This window comes from Salminus brasiliensis, chromosome 17 (genome assembly GCF_030463535.1).
Source record: "Salminus brasiliensis chromosome 17, fSalBra1.hap2, whole genome shotgun sequence".
Lineage (NCBI taxonomy): Eukaryota > Metazoa > Chordata > Actinopteri > Characiformes > Bryconidae > Salminus > Salminus brasiliensis.
The window spans coordinates 16981508-17004405 of NC_132894.1; the positions used below are offsets into that span (position 1 = coordinate 16981508).

General features: G+C 38.8%; 2 protein-coding genes across 8 annotated transcripts in view; one reads left to right on the top strand and one right to left on the bottom strand.

Moving 5' to 3' along the window:
• The window catches only part of mcf2l2 (MCF.2 cell line derived transforming sequence-like 2), a 63290-nt gene that overhangs the window by 20939 nt on the left and 19453 nt on the right, over positions 1–22898 (bottom strand). For 6 of the 7 annotated variants that reach the window (XM_072660945.1, XM_072660941.1, XM_072660947.1 and 3 more), the window contains exons 2-15: positions 18964–19047; positions 14469–14583; positions 14116–14206; positions 13187–13306; positions 12061–12177; positions 11739–11888; positions 11435–11559; positions 9568–9682; positions 9342–9461; positions 8988–9179; positions 8353–8544; positions 6870–7047; positions 6423–6523; positions 6199–6287 (exon numbers count right to left, since the gene is read on the bottom strand). In XM_072660945.1, the coding sequence (XP_072517046.1) occupies positions 6199–6287; positions 6423–6523; positions 6870–7047; positions 8353–8544; positions 8988–9179; positions 9342–9461; positions 9568–9682; positions 11435–11559; positions 11739–11888; positions 12061–12177; positions 13187–13306; positions 14116–14206; positions 14469–14583; positions 18964–19047 (1789 nt within the window). The remainder of the gene's footprint in view (positions 1–6198; positions 6288–6422; positions 6524–6869; positions 7048–8352; positions 8545–8987; positions 9180–9341; positions 9462–9567; positions 9683–11434; positions 11560–11738; positions 11889–12060; positions 12178–13186; positions 13307–14115; positions 14207–14468; positions 14584–18963; positions 19048–22898) is intronic. The other variant, XM_072660942.1, reaches the window with a different exon arrangement.
• b3gnt5a (UDP-GlcNAc:betaGal beta-1,3-N-acetylglucosaminyltransferase 5a) lies at positions 1298–4612 on the top strand. The gene is made up of 2 exons (XM_072660948.1): positions 1298–1387; positions 3304–4612. The coding sequence occupies exon 2, from the start codon at positions 3474–3476 to the stop codon at positions 4608–4610; it is 1137 nt and encodes a 378-aa protein (XP_072517049.1). The 5' UTR covers positions 1298–1387; positions 3304–3473; the 3' UTR covers positions 4611–4612.

Below are 22898 nucleotides of genomic sequence, written 5' to 3' on the forward strand. Positions count from 1 at the left end.
AGTCTGCTATTATGGTAGTTTTTACTCCAATCCCAAAGAAAGCTAGGACCATTCAAAAGTTATGACCCCCACACCGTCACCTTAAGTTGTTTTGTAATTTTTCATACAAATCTGTAATATGTAGTCTCACAGCTGTATAGAGAACATTCTAAAAAGAAGTGTCTCGCAAACGGCAGATTTATGTTCCACCCCTCTCCAAGATCCCAAGTGTCACTTTTACTGGGCTTAGTTAGCATTAAAAATGAAATTTAGATAACTGATAGAGCATTCATTGGACAATGAACATTAGGCCTCACAGATGTGTTACCATTGATCTTTGTTTCTACCAACCGGTTTATCAGTGTCAACACAATAGCTGACTGTCAGGTAGGTCTAGTTTTGTAGTATTGTGCTAACATCAACCTTTGTGCAAACAGACTATGAAGTCACAGGCACCAGTAAACAGCTGACTTGGACTAGGATCTACAGCAAGAGTAACAGTGGTAAGAGTAATTACAAAATGATCATTATTCAAACATATATAAAATATCAAACAATGTGGCCTCTTTTTGCCTTTTTCTGCCATTCTTGTATTTGTGTGTATGCCTGTAAATCATATTGGTATTGCTTTTTACTTATATTATTTATATTGTGTATATGGTGGTCTTTTATCTACGTTTTTGCATCTGAGTGTCTTGCTATCCCTTTTCTGCTGTGACACTGCTGAGAATTTCCCCACTGTGGGACTAATAAAGGATTATCTTATCTAAACCTTTGTCTTGCTCTTGTATGTAGATTCTATGTGGACTGAGCGGTGAATATTTATTTTATTCTAACCCCGTGAAAGCCAAAAAAATTTAAAAATATATATTATTTACTGTAAAAAAAAACCCAGCAGTTTATCCTAACAGGTAGTAAATGTATTTAGTGCCTCTAATTTTATGTTTTTATATGTGTAATGTAAATATGTATACATTTCAAACAAGTTCACTAATAGTCTTTCTATTACACTCTAATTTGTAATGGTGGGGTTTAAAAAACAATGGGCTTGTCAGATTTCTTGATCATTATGTCCAACACGTTTACCATGAGAGTGAAGTGTAACACAATTGGCTAACAGAAGGGTTTTATAGCACAAGATTTCAAAATTCGCTCTCTTACAAAATGTAGACCACAGTGGATCAAATCTCCTCCATTCTGAGGGTTAGGTAGCCCAGCCTCATCAGCCATGTCTCCCCACCCTCTTTTGTCCCTCCCAGAAAAGAAAAGCCCTGCAGTAGTCACATGCTTGCCAACACTCCGCACACTGACAGCTCACAGCAAGGTCCAACATGTTCCAACTTTAAGAGGAAGTAGAGAATTCCAGAGTAAAATGAGTGTGGTTTTTTTTCTACAAAGACGATACTTGGTGAGTCTGAACATCCGATGATGGGAAATTGGGGGGGGGGGTGTTAGATTTTTAAAACCATAAAGTTTACACACTATGACAAAAACAAATACAACATACTGTGTGTCTTGAGTATCGGCATGAACTCTTTTGCTTTAAACTAGTCAGAGTATGTAACTACTGCTGCGCACAAATCAGGTCTTTTCATATTCATGTATTTATGATATAGGTCATACAAGGGTGAGCAGCGGGATCGGCGGCAACAGCCACTCTTTTATCCATCTAAAAAGCTTTATACTGCTTTTTAGCTTTTCACTCATGGCAGTGAAGGGTCATATGACCGAAAACCCCTGACAACATGTAAACATTGCATTGTTGGAGCAGTTAGTCAGAATGTTTTAACACCTGGATGTCACTAGCTTGATTCATGTGAGAACCTCAAATATAAAAGAGTCTCAGTAATAAGAGTAGAGTTCTTATTATGAATAATACAATGCTCAATTTGTTGTTTTCACTATCATTTTTTCTACAGTTAAAAAATCTTTTTAATAAATGAAATACAGAATATATGCATGTGAACACAAGACCGACTTGCCATAATGGCACACTGTAGTTCACTACTCCACTAACCAATCTGACTTCAGGTTAATGTACTATTTTACTATTACAGCAGAAAAAATGTTACTAGTGACACCTTTGAGCAAAAAATGATAATATTACTACTACATAACAGTAATATCCAATTGGCCGACTGTATTTACTGTGATTTGATGGCTGTAAACGAAATATTCTTTATTTCTATGCATTTTTGTTGAATGCTTTCTGTACCTTGATTACATTATATGAGATATTGTATCTTTTACATTAGGTGTTTGGTACTGGCAACCTTTCAAAAAAACTAAATGAAGATTTGACAGTTTAGATAGACTCCAATGAAGTTCTTTAGGCAGCCTATACGGGGGACCTAGACAGATGATCCCTGTGACTATTGAAACAAGGCAATTTAAAGCATGCTTTTCAAGGGCCCTCATTGTTGCATGGCCGGGCTTCACATAGATTCGCTGTTGTAATGATCTTCTTTTTTGTCACTGTGAATGTTTTACACAGCCCTCAGCATTTTCATGCGCTGTGGTCTTTAAAGCCCCCTATTGTTTCATGTTACGCTGGGTTGGCGTTTGCATTCATTCACTTAAGAGTCTGTAAGTACCCATCCACAAGGTTACAAATTAGGTTTTTGACCCCCCCCCCCCCCCCCCATCCATCCCCATCCCATCTACTCTCCAGTATCATATTGGCAACCAGCTGAGAAGTTCAACTTGATAAATGGGAATCTTTCCACCGTCACAGGTTTTGCAATAACCATGCCTTTATTCTGTAAATACTGACTCTTAAAGTCAGATAATAACTCTAATGAATAATAATATAACTCTTAATTAATTAATAAGAATAATCTATTTTTTTTCCAAGGTCAAGAAAAGGAGTTTGTCGCTGCTCTAGACAGATATTTTCTCTCACACATCAATACATAGATAGATTTAACTTTATTGTCATTGCTCAGTACAAGTACAAGGCAACAAAATGTTGTCTACCATCTACCACAAGTGCAAATAGTGGCACTGTGCAAAAACCGAATAGTACAAGACAAAATGTACAAAAATTATGAATACAAGGAAATATAAATATGGTCAAATGAAACAAATTATGCACACACACATTATATATGTATTATATATACTAGTAGCTAATTAAACTGGTCAATGCAGATACGAAGAGCAAAAAGGAGTATGAGAATGAATATGAATCATGAATATGAAGCATCAGTGTTTTGTCACTGGGTTCAGTGGAAATAAATCAGTGCCTGGTAATAAATTAAGATATGCTGGAAATGCTATTCTATTTCAAATTACACTAAAAAAGTATTTCTTCTTTCCATGCAGTGGTGTACAGACAACAATGCTGAGGCATTTTTTTTCCAGCATGTCTGTTTTTGTATGACTACGATGGAACTCAAGAGACTGCCGAATGTCACAGAGACCAACAAGTCAGGCTCATCATATTGGACTTAATGAGAGAGAAAGACTATTGATTACACTATTAGGGTAGCAGAATGTTTATGAACTTTAGGGTCAAGAAATGTCAGTTTCTGCAGCTAATCTCAATGTGCTGTTTTCTGTCTGTGCTTATGGTCTGCTGGGAGCAGGTAGATCATCATGTAGTGAGCCATGTGAAGTCGTACTCTTACCGTTACTTGATAAATAGCTATGACTTTATCAACAAAAGCTTCAGTGTAAACCGCGAGGAAGCTGACAGCTTTGGCAGCTTTCCGTACCTCATCAACCACAAGGATACGTGTGCAGACAGTGAGGTGCTGCTCCTCCTGTTTGTCAAATCATCTCCAGAGAACTTTGAGAGAAGGCAGGCAATCCGCTCCACATGGGGGAACCAGACTTACATCAGGAGCAAGTTAGGCGTCACTGTGAAAGTGGTTTTTGTTATGGGCATCCACCCAAATCAGCATAGGAGAGATACTCTTCAGAGGAAGCTCTTTGCTGAAGATCGGGTCCATGGGGACGTGGTCCAGCAGGAGTTCTCTGACACCTTCCACAACCTTACTGTGAAGCTTCTGCTGCAATTCCGTTGGGCGCATGCCAACTGTGCCCATGCCCGCTTCCTTATGTCTGCTGATGATGATGTTTTCATCCACATTCCCAATCTGGTGCACTACCTGCAGGCCCTCAGCCAGCAGAACGTTCAAGACTTCTGGGTGGGTCACGTCCACAGAGGAGCCCCTCCAATTCGGCGGCGAGACAGCAAGTACTACGTGCCCGTTCAGATGTACCAGTGGGCTTCCTACCCCGACTACACAGCTGGCGCAGGGTATGTGGTTTCCAGAGACGTGGCTGCCAAAATTTACCAGGCCACTTTGTCCCTTAATGCCTCTCTCCACATTGATGATGTTTTCATGGGCATGTGTGCCATCACGGTTGGGGTTTCGCCCCAGGAACACCTTTATTTCTCTGGTGAGGGAAAAGCTCCTTACCACCCATGCATTTATGAAAAGATGATCACCTCACATGGACATGAGGATGACATTGGATATCTCTGGAGGGTGGCAACTGACCCAGAGGTATATGGTGTATCTTCAGGATTCTTAGGCAAGCTATACTGCACAGCTGTGAAAATAATGCTCCTTTGTAAGCCTTACTATTCTAACACCTATTCCTGCAGAGCCGCATTTTTTTGACACACTGGGAAAAGGACTACAAACGTTGATGCAGTATTTAATTATGTGTTTAAATATGAACTAAGCAGAAATGTGAGTTAACAGCTGAGTTTGTGAATATTCATAAGGGTTATTTAACTTTGTGAGAAACAATTTAGTGAATTGTTCAACAGAAGGATGTGTTTTCTTGAATTGGAATTACTGTTTTAAATAAAAAAACACTGAACATGAATGTTCTTTGGCTTTTAATATGTGTGTGTATATCTATATATATAAATTTAAGTGTTAGTAAAATATGTAACACTCGATGTAAATATATTATTTGCACTGTCAATAAATTTGTAATTACAATAACTAATTACATAATTTCAAATCAAAGTACTGATTAAGCAGAATAGGTACATATAAATAAAAAAAAACAGGCATAATTTTACACAAGTGCTGTTTATACAATAAACAATGTGGGAGAACATGCACACTTTCATCTAGCAGATAAAGAAAAGATGTATTTAACATACTAAAATATGTGAATTTAGAGCATTTCTATTAGTCCATTCATAATGGAATGAATTGTAAAAAAACAAGGTTCACACTTTCCAATGAAGTTGTTTGACTATCAAATAAAAAAACCCTGATATTAAATAAAGTAATTGTGTTGTCTATAGATGTGACATAAAATGAACAAGAGTTAAAAAAAGTTTCACAATTGTATTACAGGTTGAGATAACAGAGCATATTCTGTATTTGCTTAAACAATTCTGTTTCACTGCATTACAATATATGGCATAAGTGAAGTTCATTTATTGTTTTTTTGTGTAAAATGAAATGAACCAACTGAGCAGCCAGTACAAATGTTTATGATTTCTTGAATTTGAAAGTAAGGAATATAGTGATAGTCTACATTAACACCTACAGACTACAGTCATTATTTTATTTTGTTGTTTTATTGAGTGTATAGGAATTTAACAAAAACTGTCACTTCCAAATTCACTTAAATACTCTTTAGCAGAGGCATAGGTAGGTGTGGGGTCGCTATAATTGCATAGAAAATATCTGACACAATAAAAGCCCTATCTTACACCTTGTGCAAAACGTCCTGTGATGCTCATTGCAATCTTACACCACATTAATATTCTATTTTATCGCCTTCTGCAACAGTGCTGGCGAACATATCTCGAAATGAGGTAGACATGCAGCAGTGCACAAACCCAAAGCGAGAGTCAGTTGGCAGCTATGCAAATTTTTACATCAACAATAAACAGATAATAAACACTTTGGCATGCTTTCCCAGGCCGTGTGTGATGCGCCAGTGAAATAGCAATTAAAGGGAATGGCAAGTGACACACTGATTGGTTTAGCGCACATTACGGCCAAAACACGCCCATGATTGGTGACGAAGAGACTGAGTACATGTCCTTTGGGGTACTTTTACCTGTTGTTACAATAGCAAAGACACACTGAAGCCCTAAATCAAGCAGCACTGTGCGCGGTTGATGGCTTGCCTAAAGACTGCTAAAATAGGGCCATGAACTACCTCAGTGATGTAAATGGGAACGCTCTGGGAGTGGCTGATGACATTACAAATGCAGGGACAGTGTCTGACACTTACCTCCGCCTGCTAGACAGGCTCTCTTCTGTCTCGCTGGACACAAGAATGTGGCTGGAACCTCCTTGGCTTTCCTCATGCATAACTTCAATCTTAGACAGGGCACAGACAACATTTTCTTATGAAGAAAAAGCAGTGTCACGGAAGGGAAGAGACATAGCCCACAGCACACAATGATTTGAATAGTTTCAAATGAGGACAGCGTGCAGCTGGCAGGTGCTTTGTACCTTGATGCCTCCTTTAGCTCTGCGAATGTTTTTCTTTCTTGCTAAATCTGCATCATTGGGCTGCTTGGTGGAATTGTTTTCGGAGCTTCTGCGAACTGGTGCTAGAGAGAAATAAATATATGTATATAAACACTGAAATTAAAATTAAAATGCCTAAATCAATGCAGCAGAACGGCCAACTAAACCGAAGGTCTCTATAAAGCGATCATAAAAAATGATAGAGGTGTAAGGGAAGGGCTTGAAAGTTCTAGATGAGCTTATTTGATGAACAAATGTGAAAAAAGTAGAAGTAAAAGAACAGCATGTCTATTGTGGTAACCGCAGCAGCCTGCTCCAGATGCAGTAACGGTATATGTGTCAAGCTGCCATTTGTGGTCAGACACTGTCTGAGCAATCTTGCAGTGCAACAACGATAGGTTTCAATGGAAGATTTTTGAGGTTACCTACTTGAACCTGAGGGTCTTGGGGTTTTGGGTGAGGGGCGCTTGGGGGAAGATTCAGGACGGGGGGCCACAGGTTGCACAGGTCTGGTTTGCTTTGCAGACAGCCTTTTCAGACTGATGTGTCTCTTCTCAAACATCTCTTGCACTTCTTCCAGCCTTTTCAAAGCACTCTGCACATTGGCCTGCACAGACAGACCTGATAAGCCAGTTTACCGGATGCTTACAGACATAACACATAAAGGTTAGATGAATGCTGACTGACAGTAAGTTACACATCTTAATAACTCTTAATATACAAACATAAAGAACAACATCGTGCCTTCGGTATATGGTATATACAGTATGAGAGGCGCTTGTACGACAGAAGAATGGGAAAGAACCACCTATTAGTTATTAATTTGTATGGTCAAGTCAGGACGGGTCAATTCAGGTCGGGTCAGTTTGTGAAATGATTGGTACTGAGTAAGTGCTATTATTGTGAAACTGAGGTATGTACAGGAGCAACAGATCACCCACACAGTGGTGTTCTGCACAGACTCACAAAGCAGGGCCGTCCTCTATTCAATTCAATGTGTCTCCTGAGATGAAGACCTTAGTAATCTCACACATGTCTTTAAAGATCTGCCAAAATAATAACTTTATAATAATCTCATTTACTAAAGAAAGGAGTCTCAATTTGAACTCGACTAATTCTCTTTCAGGACCTGCTGTACACCCTGCAGGCATAAGAGAAGGCTACTAAAAATAAAATGTGTTTATTGGTAAATGCGGTTTGAGGAGAATAGTGTATTCCTCATGAAACTAAATGCAGATTTCATTGGAAACTTTTAAAAAACATGCTGCCTGTCTGCATGCCGGTAGACACACCTGCCTGAATGAATTTAAAGCTTGCGGTGAGCACACAGGGTGAAACAAAACATAACTATGGTTTCATGATCTTGAACCAAGACCACCATGAAGGTGTTTGGTTGTTATTATGTGAACATCAAAGCATGCTTTTTTTGGATTGTGGATTTTGCATATCAATAAGCATTGATAATGTGGCACTATGGGAGATTTCCTCAACCAATATACTAAACCTCAACAAACTAAATATTGTGACACTTATGTATTTTGTGAAAGCATGCTATTATTTGCTCAGGTACTTCAAGACTAATGTGAGTCTCTTCTAGCATTAATCATGTTATCCCTGTACACTGTAAACACTGTAAGGTCAATGCTTTGCACAGAGTGAGCACTCTTTATGCTCCCGTATGCTGAAGGCCTAACAACAGTGGTAACAAATAGGTAAGCTTTTTGGATAGCTAGTGCTAAAAAGACATCTTTTAGGAAGCGAGTGAGGTGGTTGTGCAAGGCATGTATGAGTAAAGCACACAAGTAGCTGAAACTAGCAGAACGCCTTGCAGGCGTTTTATCTGTCAACCAATCTATGGACTGGACTTTAAATCCAACCAACGCATTTACAGATCTAAGGAAAGCTACACTACCTTTATGAGATCTGACAGGATGATCTCATGTTGGTTGTAGAGGTCTTTGAGCTGACTGAGCTGCTGCTCCTTAGCAGTCTCCATGTACTTCTCAATGTCCTGCAGCGCTGCCTCTGCACCCTCCTGTGACTGGCACTTATCCACAGCTTGAGATGCCAGGAGATACACTCCACTCTCACACCAGTGGTTAACCTGTGGAAACACATACATACACAAACATTAGCAGTCTATTTATTGAACTTTTTTTCAGGACCAAAATTAACTTGGAATCATGTCACATATTTGTGGTGATCGGTCTTATAATAAAAATAATACTGAAGTACAATAAGACTCAATTAAATGTTGTACTCTGGTACAGCACACCTGCGGCAGACTTGTGCCTGTGTACGCGGCATTGTCATTGTATTCTAGTATGCTGGGGACAGTGCTGCATTTCTTTTTCTCTCTGACAAAAGAGCAATGAGCCATAAAACATCCTTCATTAATCGTTACTGATCGTTATTTATTGTTTGGCGATGACTGGGCGTCTCTTATGCCGCTTTGTTTGTCCATTCAAATTCTGTTTCATTCAGCAGAACACATTAAATTGGTGAAGTGTTACGCATGTCTGAAATGTTTTTAATGGATCTGCCAACCTTGTCCATGCCTGTATGGATCTCAAGCGATTTGGACAGGATGTCGTATTTCTTCTTGGCCTCGTTGCTAAAGTCATCGCAAATGCGACGCAGCTCCACGCATTTGGGCCGAATGGAGTCCACAGCATAGTGGTTGCTTTGAATGAGCTGGTCACCATGCAGGGCATGCAGCTGAGCCTTCTCCAAAGACCCCTGTGGAATGAGGTGCACACTGCGTGTTAATGTCCCAAAGCTGCAAAAACCTCAAAAGCTCCAAAATGACATTTAGATGTTAAATCAGTACACTGTGCATTGACTTTTCCGTTCCTTTATTTATTTCATGCTGTTAGACTGTGTAGTTACGATCAGTCAGACCTGAGTGCTGTCCTCCAGACTCTTCAGTTCTTTCAGCAGCTGTACCACACGACCAACACAGTCCCCAATGTCTGAGAGCCCCAGCAAATCCTCCATCAGACTGTCCAAAGACACTTTCACCTTTACACACAAAAAGCCTATATATTTAAAGGATTCCAAAATGGCATGGTAAAACCATAAGATTAAGGAAGATATAAACAATACATGAGCACAGACATCACCATACCTCTCTAAAGTCCTGCTCAAAATGCCTTAGCTGCAAACATTGCTCTAACTTGAGATGGTGCTTGGACCAGAACTGTTCAAACGCATTTTCGGTCTCATCCAACTGAGCCAACAACCTTTAGAGACAGAATATTACATGGTTATTATGAAAAACAATAAAAAACAGAAAACGGAAGATATTTATTAAATAATGATCCAAACATTGTTTGACACTGGATATAAAGTGACTGGGCTTGTCGCAAAATAATGTACATATAGTGAAATTACTTTTGCAGCTTCTGCTCAAGGTAACCTAAGTCGTTTGACACAGGATATAAAGTGACTAGGCTTGTCACACTTACAGTTGCAAGATCTGGTACGAACAAACCACGATCTAAAGCCAGTGGAAACCTTCTGGCTGTGTGTAGCCATTTTGATATACTGGTGTTATAGATTATTTAAAGCCATGAATTGCATTTCTTAGTCCTTTGTATAAATGAAACACCTACCTACCAATGGACCTACCCGTTTCTCACCAATACATACACATTTGTTTGTGGGTGGGCATAAAATCAAATGTCCTTAGTCTGTCTTGTATTACATACTTTGGAGAGCATTTGACATAAATATAGTATTTATACATTGCATTTCAAAATGTTTGCGACAAAGACAATTTCCCCTGTTCAAAATTAGGTACACATTTTCTTAAGGGCATTTTCATACATTTACACAGTCACACTTCAGCTATCATGATGTTACATTTAGCTTCATGGGTGTTTATGATTACTGTGATGTGATCAATTGCTTCATTAGTGCATGCATAAAATACCTAGGCTTATGAGGCTGAAAGACAAGAACAAAAATATTAGTGACATCGGTCAAACTTTGGGATTACCCAAAGTGTGGCCTCACAAGGGGACTGGTAGGCGAAGGAAGATCTTCTCTGCTGATGAATCTGCTGATGTCTGATCAGAAACAGCCTTTAGGAGGTGAGTGTATTTTTGTCAGAGGCTGCTATTTGCAGAAGACCTCATGAACGAAACTACAGAAGACACAATGCTACACGTATGGATAGATTAAATTTTGCAAAGACGTACTTTTTAAAGAGCCTACAGAAAGCCTTCTGAGGGGGTAAAAAATCATTTTCTGGTCAGATAAAATAAAGATAACCCGCTTTATCTTGGCGAGACTTCATTCCACAGCAAGATAATGATCCCAAACATACTGTAAGAACAATAGAGGTGTTTTTTTCTGTAGAAAATGGAAAGTTCATGTATGTACGTGTTGATGTCAAACCAAGGACTACGAAATGCAAGGCAAAAAAAACAAACAAACAATATTTTAAAAGAGGTCCAGTTCTTAAGAAACTCTACTTTTAATTTAGATAGAAAGCTTGTATCCTGTATCAACCAATGCAGGTTTCTATAAACAGAAGAGCATAAACAAATCTTTTCACTCTACAAGCTACTAATGAAGCACTCTACTAATGAAGCACTGGAACCCACCTGAATTATTATTGTGCCCTGACATTAGGGAGGCCGAGTAAAAACGTGTCAAACCAAAATGCAGGGTCTCCTGCAGGGACAAATCTATGATGCCATGGACAACAGACCTTTAGCAACATATTTTGTATTTTTGTATTTTGAACTGTCCTGTGTTTTTAATACCATTGAGCTTTGAAGAGATTTCACTGGAGCCAATTGTATTAGCCTTTTTGTCTTTTATTGCAAAGAGAGATTTCTTAGATTTCCTTCCCCTAAAGATCTGAGATCTAAGATCTTTTAACCTTTGAAGCAGTGGGGCAAATTAAGGGAAAATTAGTTTCAAAGTAAAGGTTTGCACTGTGGGTGTTAACTGACAAAAAGAATTTAGATTGATGTGCAGCAAACCTTTCGACGGTGGTTTGATTTTCCATTTCATCTGGGTTTGGTTTGTGGGTTTCTGTTTTGGCAGCCTGGTCTTTGATACAAGACAACAAAGTGTTTCCTTGCTTCATTGCTAATTTCAGTTCATCCTGAAACAAAGAATAAGCACAGTTTGTGTTGTACATCACAAACAGCTACATATTTAATATAAAAAGAACACACGTTTCATTTGTCTCATTCTTTACCAAGAGCCTGAATGCTGAAAGGGTTTATGACTAATATCACAAATGTATACAAACTGGTCCACTGCGTTCGGGTTTCTGCCCACCTTGAGCTTGTCATGTTTTTCTGTGTGAGATGTCAGCAGATCTTTGGTGCACTGCACATCATTAGGAAGTTCTGTTTCTGCCAAGTCCGTTCCAAACTTCTGCAGCATTTTGGCTGTGGTCTTCACTGTCACAGCAAAGTTTTCAATGGCCTAGTTAACAAGGTAGACAGGCTCTCTGTGTTTTTGCAACTTGCCACAATAAATGTGATGAAAGTGATATAAGATTCAAGGTATGCGTACAATGACTGATTTGTCTACTCTCTCAGTGATCAGTGAATAGAGCAGACACAATTTATCCATGAAATCATGCCTCTTGACTCACTGTGCGGTGGTGGATCCACTGACTGTGGCAGTACTGTAGACTGCCCCCCAGTTCACAGGTTAGTTGACCCTTGTCAACGTAGCCATGCAGATCTGAGAGGGAGTTTAGCATGACAATCTAAAAGGTAAAAAGAAGAAGCATTTTCTGTAGACAGTTCCCACTCTACCCATAGAGCAATCCAACCACACATACACAATAGATCCAAAAGTATCCAGATTCCCCTTCTAATTAGCAAATTCCTAATCACATTTCTGACAAAATCTGTACAATCTCCACCGAACAGCATTCCCAATAGCATGAGACGCACTTGGACAGCCACACTAATGCTTCTGTAGCTGAATGCAATTAAATCATTACAGTAATTCTTGTTGAACATGTTGTACAACATGTTACATTTCAACAAGGGGGGATCTTATAAGTGTGTAATAATATAAATAATAGGTATAAATAGTATAAATACTATACTATAGTATACTATTGTAGGATATATAATAGGTGATTCTAGGACATTATAAATATTAAAAGGCTGGTGGTAATGAAATAATAAGCCTGTTCAGCTTTTCAAGCCAACATGCCTGTTCACACAACTTTGCGTTGTTCAAGTCCAAGGTATGACCATGTACATTACATCTCATGGATTAACATTGGGTCCACATAGTGGATGACCAATGTAATAGTGAATAGGGAAAAATGATTAGGGAACATGTAGTCCAAAGGACAACTTCGATATAGCAAGAATTAGCTGTTAGTGGATCTCTGTCGACAGCACAGACATTTTGCACAGTTGTGGATTATAGGTGCCTATGTTTCCAACCAGCTGCCTCAAAGAAAACCTCACACATACATAGAACAAGAATAGCATGAACTGCCACCCACAATGACGACTGCAGAGCAGAGGCAGTGGTTGCTTTAACAACATGCAAGTAGAAAACATTTGCATGCACTAGACATCAAGAAGCTGGCTTTTATGGTCTCTCAACACCTGGATCTAATCAGTGACTAGTTTGCGGCTGTCGCAAAATCACAAAATGTAGTTGCTTACTCTGTCATGCATTATACACTTCCAGGAAATATATATATTCTATTCTATATTCTAGGTCAGGAAACACTTCTGAAGCATGCTTACCGGTACCTTCATTTTAAAGTCATCACGGTGTAATCGGATGCCAATGTCAGCAATGGCCCTTTGGAAGAATCGTGAGGGTCTCAGCACAAGGACTAGTTGCAGGTTGCCAGGGAATGCCCCCTGTTGACCACAACAAACTACATATCAACAAATGTCCTTCAGATCAAATAATAAAATGTACCAGTATGACAGCTGGTATTCATGCAGTGACATCAATGTTCTGCTACGGCTATGTGTTTTATTCTGACTGACTGTAGAAGTGACTGGATCCACTACATAACACTTTAAACCATTGCACTCGATTATCCCTCTTGACTTTGCTCTTATACATTATTTATTTCGACCACCCTGGTCCACCAGCTGTGCATCAGCACTGTCAATTCTATTTTCAGTGGTGTAGAACGACAGCAAAAAAAGTACAGAACTCACTGTACTAGAGTAGGTTTGTACAGGATTTGCCACAAAGCAATTCTTTAAGCAAACAAATAAGAAAATATCATACTGCAAACAGTTCATTCTTGAACCATACTTTTTACAATTACCTGTGCTTCAGACTGCATAAATATGACTATAATCACGTAACTAAAGAACTGTATGGTGTTTTTTAACACTGGTAGATAATCCAACGTGCTGCTTTGTGAATTTTTAACTCGTTTACTTGTTAAAACTCATGGAAAATGAATCAGTTCAACAGTTCTTTTGCTTTTCAATACTAACTAGCAAAGAAAGCTTGATTTCATGTTACAGTGGCATTAACATGAGTGCTATTCTTGTGCATTATGGGTGTTCTTCCTGTTTTGCAGTTTCTTTAAGTTAAATGACACCACTGTAATTTACACTAAGCTGAACTGAAAATATTCATTATTCTAAGTTAATGGCTGTTTAAGAATTGAACTGGCAGTCCAAAGAAAAAAGTTGAATGAACATACTGCTATCCGAGCCAACGAGGCCTTCACCGAACTCCATTTGTCCCGTCGGCGGTCAATGATAATTATGAAACCGATACTGGCTGCATCCAGACTGTAAAGAAACAGATTGGTAGGAGCAGGTCAAATGTGCTAGAGAGTAGAAAGTCCCAGGCACACAAGTAAGATTATCCTTAAAAAAAAAAGGGGGCAAAAAGGGCATGAAACCATAAATATTATCTTACAGGATGACAGAACACCTCAACTGAATCTTCTTTCTCTGAAGATTCACTCTATCACATATAATGCATATCATACAAAACGTCTAAGGCAGTCAGTGATTGGTAAAAGGAGAAGGCAAAGTTTAGTGGGGTCACCTGGGTATGCTGGTCAGATAGGTTACTACATTGATGAAGTCCTCCTCAGGAAGCTCATTGAAGTCAGAGTATTCTGGGAAAGTGATGATGGGGGCACCATCCTTTCCTCTGCCTCCTGTGTAGGAAAGAAACAGCACAAAAAAGTCAAGGCAGCAAATATTATCATCACACGTTTGACACTCTGAAAATATTCAGAGAAGTGAAGTAATGAAGTGAGTGAAGATGCGTTTTTTAAAGCCATACATGGCCTACAGTAAGAGAACAGTTTGTGAGCCACAGTGATGAAGCCATTTTTTATCATTTCTGAATGTGAACCACAAGGGGCAGCATTGGGCTTTATAATATGTTTTTATTTATTTGTTTATATTTGTAAACCAACAGGACCATGCTTAGAAAATATAAAGGCACATAAAGGCACATAGATTTTGAGATGATTTTTTGAAATTATGTTTTATCTGCTTATGCTAAAATAAAAATGATACATCACATATACATTTTCTTTTTTTAATATGGAAACTATAGTAAAATTCAGAAAGAAATAGAAAATGTACTTTGTATAGAATGTTTGTAAAATGTAAAATCTACATTTCTTACCTAAAGACATTTTGTTTACTTATTCTTAATTTAAAAATCAATACATTTTCAACAGATTCACTCAAACTTTTGCATAATAACTATATCCCTGGTTACCCCATACATCCTAAGGCGCCCCACTGTTCATGGGAATTATTAGCTAGTGGAGAGCAGGACACAATCTATCACATTTTGTTTTTTTGAGACATCATTTTAAAAGCACTCAAGCAGCATTTTTTATACAAGAAACCTACAGTGCTACCATGCAGAGGCTGGTTCACTCTTACCGTGAGCTGGTTTTTAACCATCTCAAACCACTGTTTCTGTCAAAACCAAAGTAAACTAAACAAAGTCAGAAAACTGTAATGTAAGTAAAGGGGCAGTGGTGGCTCAGCGGTTAGAGCTGGGATATCGATGACAGGTTTGTGGGTTCGATTCCCGGGCTCGGCAAGCTGCCACTGTTGGGCCCTTGAGCAAGGCCCTTTACCCTCTCTGCTCCCCGGGCACTGGAGTTGGCTGCCCACCGCTCTGGGTGTGTGTGTGTGTGTGTACTCACTGCCCCTAACACATGTGTGTGTGTGTGTGTGTGTGTGTGTGTGTGTGTGTGAGTGTATGTTCACTACCAGATGGGTTAAATGCGGAGGACACATTTTGCTGTACAGTGTACACTGTACAGTGACAAATACCTGCACCTTTACCTTTAAGTGCATGTATTATGTCCATGCAGTTATGCTCTTCATAAATCATAATAAAATGATTGTAATTATCATGATATAACATTTTTAAGTAAATATACTGTGACATATATACACACAACTAATTGAAAGTCTTGAGAACTAATTGAGTCTTGAGAAATATCTCGAAGAATCTGTTTAAAAGGCCAAATCTTGGTCCCCATTCTTGCAATTTATCCAGAGCTGATCCCTCCAATTAAACTCAATTATTTGTTTATTTATTTATTCACCTTTATTTATATATACATATTTTCCCTTCTTCAACATGCCTGCTCAATACTTTACTACAATGACATCCCGTTTGTTGTACATTGTTAATTTTGTTTTGTAACTGCCTTTTTCCCCCCATACTGTTCTGTATTTTGTGATCCTGTAAAAAACAAACAAATAAATAAATAACTAAATAAATAAAAAGGCCCAAATAGTCATATTCGTGTAAACTCCTGTAAGTTTACTCTACCATATCAGACCACGTGTTTCTTTCACTTTTAGTGCAGGTTCTGACCATACATATCTCTGAGCTTGTCAAGAAATATGTAAAGCATGTGTTTTAGGAGTGTATCTAAGCACTGATTACACTTCTCAACTGTAGGGAGCATGAAATACCAATTCTCCATAATGCTGCTTTAATAACTGCTGAGTTTTAGTTTCGGTTAGCATGATCCAAACCAAATAAAAGCATGAAAGAAAATATAAGTAATACAAATAAAAGGAAAAAGGCAAGAGGTATATTCTTAAAAACAAGTTAAAATGATGTAAAGGCCATCCCCACATAACATTACATAACATCTGCAGCTGCTTGGAGTCTCAGATCACACCTCCATGACTGGAGATAGCGCCTAGCATGCAGGAATTCAGCAATAATATCCAGGCCCCAGGCGGTGTAACATGGTTGGGGAGAAATGGAAAAGCTCCCTGTAGAGAAGCAAGGCTGAGGTTGGGAGTTCCACCCACGTACAGAAACTAGTAGTGCTGATTTCTTAGGGATCAGACAGCTTTCACATGCTAGCTTACAAACATCAAATGTGGGGTTTTTTTGGGGTTTTTTTGCTGAACCATATTTCACAGACTCTATATAGTCTATCAGCACCATATGCCACATAAGCAACTGCAACTTAATGCTATCCTGAGAGAAGTGCAGATACTGTAGGGGATGGTAACATCCAGAGGCAGTTTCAGGAAATGGCTAGACTGTGGCCAATTAATACTATGTGTGTGATGGAGCAAGCTCTTGGTCTTAAGGCTGAGTGAGGAAATTATCAGAGCATATTAACAAGGATCAGCTCCATAGTTGCTCAAAGACATGGCCATCTTCACAGCAAGAGTCAGAAGACACCCAGTAGCTAATACTGGATACTGGCCCATCTTTTCTTGAAATGACATTAGAAGAAGACCTGGTGAACATGTCTAGTACCAGGTAAGAAATAAATAACAAAAACATAAATCATGGTTTCTTAAATTGCAGTGGATACAATGGATACAAATATTACTGCAGTTAGAGTATCTAAGTCATGACAGATTGGGATTCCCCATCTGCACTTCTAAATTTCCAGTTGAACTGAAAATTTCCAGTTTGGTTTCCTTGTCATGAGAACAAGTTGTTTTTCTCACTGCTATCAGTCTAAGATCTGATCGTGGTCTTTACATTTCCGTAGACAAATACATACAATATTTTTCTTTGTTAGTCTAGTTTCCTTTACGTCTCTGTCTATTCATTCTAAACTTGACTTTAATCTTTTACTTTTTGTTTTCTTTCATTAATAATCTTGCTTTCTACAGTTCAAAATAAGAAGCAAATTTGACATTGGGAGGATGCTAAATGTACGGCCATATCATGCTCAGTTTTCTTTGCGTAAAGAAGTAGAACAGGCATTGCCTCAAAAACTGCATAGACCACACATAGAAATGTAGGCCATGTTTGGCCATAGGCCAAATTTTACCATCATGAAGCCTTTTTCTAGGTAATATGTCGTCTGACATATTTACCATGCCATTATTGTTGTACATGCCACATTTAATGTTTTGTATGGTACGCATATCTTTCAGCACAATTCTTGTTTATTGTCTGAATTTCACCTATTGCAATAAATACATAACACATATTAAGCAGATTGGGATTGCCCACCTGTTTTGCCCTGCACTTCTAAATTCTCACAAATTGACCAGAGATGTTCAGTTAGAAAATGATTTCCGTGAGAAAATGAAAATGATTTACATGAGAACAAGTCGTTTTTGCACTTACGCATATCGTACAGCACAATTTTTGTTTATTGAATGAATTCTACATATAAAAAATACATACCACATATTATAATATAAAATCTTAATATAAAAAAGCATTACTTCAACGCGAGCCGGCCTCCACACGGTAGATGTCTCAAAAACTAAAATGTGATAGAGTGAGTCCTGCTCTCCACCAGTTAATAATGTCCGTGAACATCTTAGGGGCATCTTAGGATGTATGGGGTAATCAGGGATACAGTTATATGCAAATGTTTGGGTAAACCTGTTGAAAATGACACAATTTACTGATTTGTAAATGTATTAAATGCTTTACTTAATAATAATAGCAATAATAATAATAATTACTCAAACAAACAGAATTATGTTTCTATCTTTGCACAAATTCTGCAGAACATGAGGGGACAGCTCGCTTAAAACCATTCTGTGCGCCATGAATTTTTGAAAAAGAAGAAGAGCAATGTGTGCACTTTTTTGGTTTGGGTAATAAACTGAGCTGCAGAATTATTTAAAACGTCTTAAGGCATTTGGCAAGAAAAAAAAAGAAAAAAGTAAGCTGCAATAATCGAGTAGTGAGTAAGCGAGTAGTGACAACTGCATGGACTGAGTTCAGCTCACAAACTAGCTGCCAGAGCTTAAGAAAACATCATCATCATTTTTTTTGTAATTTCCAAAACTGCTTCATACAGATTTAGCATTCTTTTGTTAGCCAACAAAAGAATAATAAATCCCTAGTTATGGCACTTGGATTAACAGCGTAGGTACAGAGAATTACTGGGGGTCCCTTTATGCGGATGTTCACAACAAATCTGCTAGCAACCCAATTCATTTCATACCAAGCAAACTGTTTAGGACATTTTTTTTCTACATGCAGTGTAGCCCACAGCAGCCAGAGTACAGCAGAGTTCCACCAGTTTACAGCAGAATGACTGCAAAAAGACTCTTACCTGATAACAAGGCAAACTGCCTGTGAAGCTGTTCGATGATATCCACAGCCAGCAGAGGCCTTATGTCTTGTTGCATAATCTCATCTTTGGAAGACAAATGAACAGAGAGAGTGAGAGAAGATTGTTAAGGTCATAATCTTCAAATGCAAAATTACTTCTCACTTACTGTCTATATATCACAGTACCTCTGCCCCACACATTTTAGTGTTGTCCTATCCTTACACATCCACCTTAGGCCAAAAAGAGCTCGTTAATTAAGTTATTAGCTGGACCATGTGTGTTGGGAGCAGGGATATTACCACATTATGCAGAACAGGGGCTACTCCAGGACCAAGGTCAGTGAACAAGTTCTAGTATTTGAAAAACATTTATAATGTTGCAATCAAAATGATTTAAGCCCCACTGCAAATGAGGTTTATTAAAAAATGTACAAACTTTTATCTGTTGAAATAAACCAATCAAACAAGAACAATTTAAATATAATATAACAAGGGCTTTCTCCAAATGCAACACAAAATGCCCTTTCTAAAAGCTACTGCAGTCTCAGAATTATTCAACCCCTTCATGACAAGCGATATTAGTACTTAGTACTGAAGAGCTACTTTTTGTTGGCATGACCTGTTGCAACTGTGATGCCTAGCCAGACAGCAGCTACTGGCAGCGTTCCTGAAGAACCTAAGACTTTTCTTCATGAGCAACGGCCTTCAGTTCACTAGTTCTTGAAATCCCACCAAACATTTTCTAATGGGATTTAGATGAGGCGACTGTGACAGTCACTCCAGAATGTTCCAGGACTTCTTCTGAAACCAAGTCAACCAAGTGGTCTTTGAGGTATGATTGGGATCATCATCCTGTTGGAAGGTCAAATGATGCCCAAGCTTCAGATTCCTCACAGAAGGCATGACGTTTTCTCCACAGAGTTACTGATTATATCCATCTTGCCCTTCACACGCAGCAGGTTTCCAGTGCCAAATGGAACAAAGCAGCCCCAGAGCATCCAGGTAGGGCTGGGCAATTATCAAAACAGAACTATTTGAAACGCACAGATGCAGAATTTCTAAGTGACGTAACCTTGCTCATATCATTTTTTATTCTGTCAAGACATTTATTTATTTATTTTTTATGTACTGTCCCTCTAAACTACTCCCACAAGTCACGTGACTCTACTCCATCTAATCTGTGACATGAAACCTAGGGGAGGCTTTTTACTTTCTAGACCTAAATTTTAACTAATGCTCACGATAGGATAGCTGGGTAGCTGGATAGGGACATATCTACACACACACACACACACGCACACACGCACACACACACACACACACACACACACACACACACACACACGTACAAATGCACACTGAGAATGTGTTGGTGTCAAATACATTTGAGTTTAAATTGTTAAGAGGCATTTTTATCATTATTATTATCATTTTTATGTAGTATTACTAAATAATAAAATGTAACATGAGATTGTTGACAGTGTAGATTTCTAGTATCAGCAGTATAATCATCCATCTGTAGCAGACATAAAAAAAAGCCACAAAACGCAACTTGGTCATTTCAGAAAGGCTGTCTATTCTGAAACGTTTCCATTCAGGGTTTGCACCCATACAGAAGTGACTTTCACCCATGAATACAGTTGCCAAGTTGTTTCCATTTTAAAAGAGATGCACCCTTTCAAAAAAGCTATTCATTCACACACTAGTTCTTATTAACTAGATGCTTTAGGGTATTTTTAGCTCATACTCCTCACTCCACTGCTTAGGGCCACTTCAAAGAGCACAGACCAAAAAACAAAACCTCCTCTATGTTCTGGCATAAAGGATTGCATTAAGAGGAACTACTTCCTTTACACGCTGTTAAGTCTTGAAAGAGAACTGCAATACTATAGACTACACATGTATTTAGAATTTTGCAATGTAAAATTTTCTGTCAGTTTCTTGCTTTACGAGAATCAGCGTTGGGGGAAGAGCTTTCTCTTATTAAGCCCCCCAACTGTGGAATAAGTTTCCTACTGGTGTTCAGGACTCACTGTACTGTTTTTATTTGCTTATGTAGCTTGTATACATACCAATACACTTCTTTACAGGCCGAACATCAGTCTATTAAAACTACTCTCCCCCATGTGCTATGCTGCCCCCTGCTGTCTGCAATGTGTTCTCCCTCCTTTCTGTTTTCTCTCTTTCTCATGTATTGAGATTCCCAGGTCCAACTGTTCCCTCCTGGTACCGCCAGACCTGGCTCTCCACTACCCTGCTGCCTACCTATCTGAATGGACTTTATCATCTCACTCATCTTGTATAGCTTGATGGCACATTTATCATATCTTCTTGATTCAGTGCATCCTGAGCAGCTGCATTACTGCCTGGTTTGGGAACTGTGCCATCTCTTACCGCAAGACCCTCCAGCGAATAGTGAGGACAGCTGAGAGGGAGTCTTTCTCCCATCCATCATTGACATGTACACAGCCCGCTGCATCCACAAAGGAACCAACATTGTGGATGACCCCAGCCACCCTTCACACAAACTGCTCTCCCTCCTGCCAGAAGGGAAGAAAGTACCACACAACAAGACTCTGCAACAGCTTTTTCCTACAAGCCATCAGATTTCTTAACTCCAGAGACTGAATGGATGGACTCCTCAGTACACACATATTCACTCATCCAACATGTGAATCCCAGACAATGTGAAAGCATTTTGCCCTAAATAGTACCTCACTGCATCTCTGGACTCTTTTGCACATATACTGCACATTGTAATGTTTCTTCCTCTCGATCCGAGGAAAGTTTTTCTTGACACTAGCTTGCTAAAAAGAGGCTGAAAGCTGGATCTCTGTAAAGCTGCTTTGTGACAACTTTAATTGTGAAAAGCACTATTTAAATAAATCTGAGTAGAATTGAATAACATTTAAGCACTAAAAGGTGAAGTGAAAAACACTAACTATCTGGGATATTAAAATTAGGCAGAAAGTGAACAGTCAGTTCTTATAGGTGATGTGTAAAAAGCACGAAAAATGGACAAGCATAAGAATCTGAGCCTCTTGGCTCAAGGGCCAAATTGTGATGGCTAGACGACTGGGTCTGAACATCTCCAAAAGATTAGGCAGGTCTTTTCTGGTATGCAGTGGTCAGTCTAAGAAAGGACAACAGGGGAACCAGCGACAAAGTAATGGGAACCTAAGGCTCATTAATGCGATCCATGGAGGTCCCACCTCACAACTTATAGGACTTAAAGGACCTGCTGCTAACCTGCCAGATACCACAGGACACAGGTCTTGTGGAGTCCATAAACCATTAGAGACTTTGGCCAAATCATGGTTTTACCAAATTAACGGTCAAGAATCATTAAGAAGAACTGGCGAGCTCATTAATCACAAGATCACTGGTAGGCCAAGGAAGACCTTTTTGTCAGAGACTGACAAATTCTGCAGAGGACTTCATGAACAGAAAAACACTGAACAGAGGCCACGCTGCAAGATGCAAATCACTAGTTAGCCACAACGAACTGGCCAGATTACAGAATGATCAGATTACATTTAGCAAGTGCCTGCAGAATTCTGGAAAAAGGTCTTACGAACAGGTGAGACACACTTTTGACTGTATAAGTATAAGTGTGGAGACAAAAAGGAACTGCCTACAATTCAAAGCATACCACCTCATCTGTGAAACATGAGTGTGGGGGTGTTATGGCTTTGGCATGTATGGCTGCCAAATGTACTACAGCACTTATCTTCATTGATAATGTGACTACTAAAGGCAGTTGTACAATGAATATTCTCAGTTGTATCTTATCTGCTCCAATAAAATTCCAATAAATGACTCTAAACTTATTGGCCAGCGCTTCATCCCACAGCAAGATAATGACCCAAAACATACTTTTAAGACAACACAGGTGTTTTTTAAGTAAAAAACAATGGAAATTTTTTGCCAGTTACC

Bases quoted from the DNA above. Each gene is read 5' to 3' on its own strand.
- b3gnt5a (XM_072660948.1), top strand. From the start codon at position 3,474: ATGTTTATGAACTTTAGGGTCAAGAAATGTCAGTTTCTGCAGCTAATC.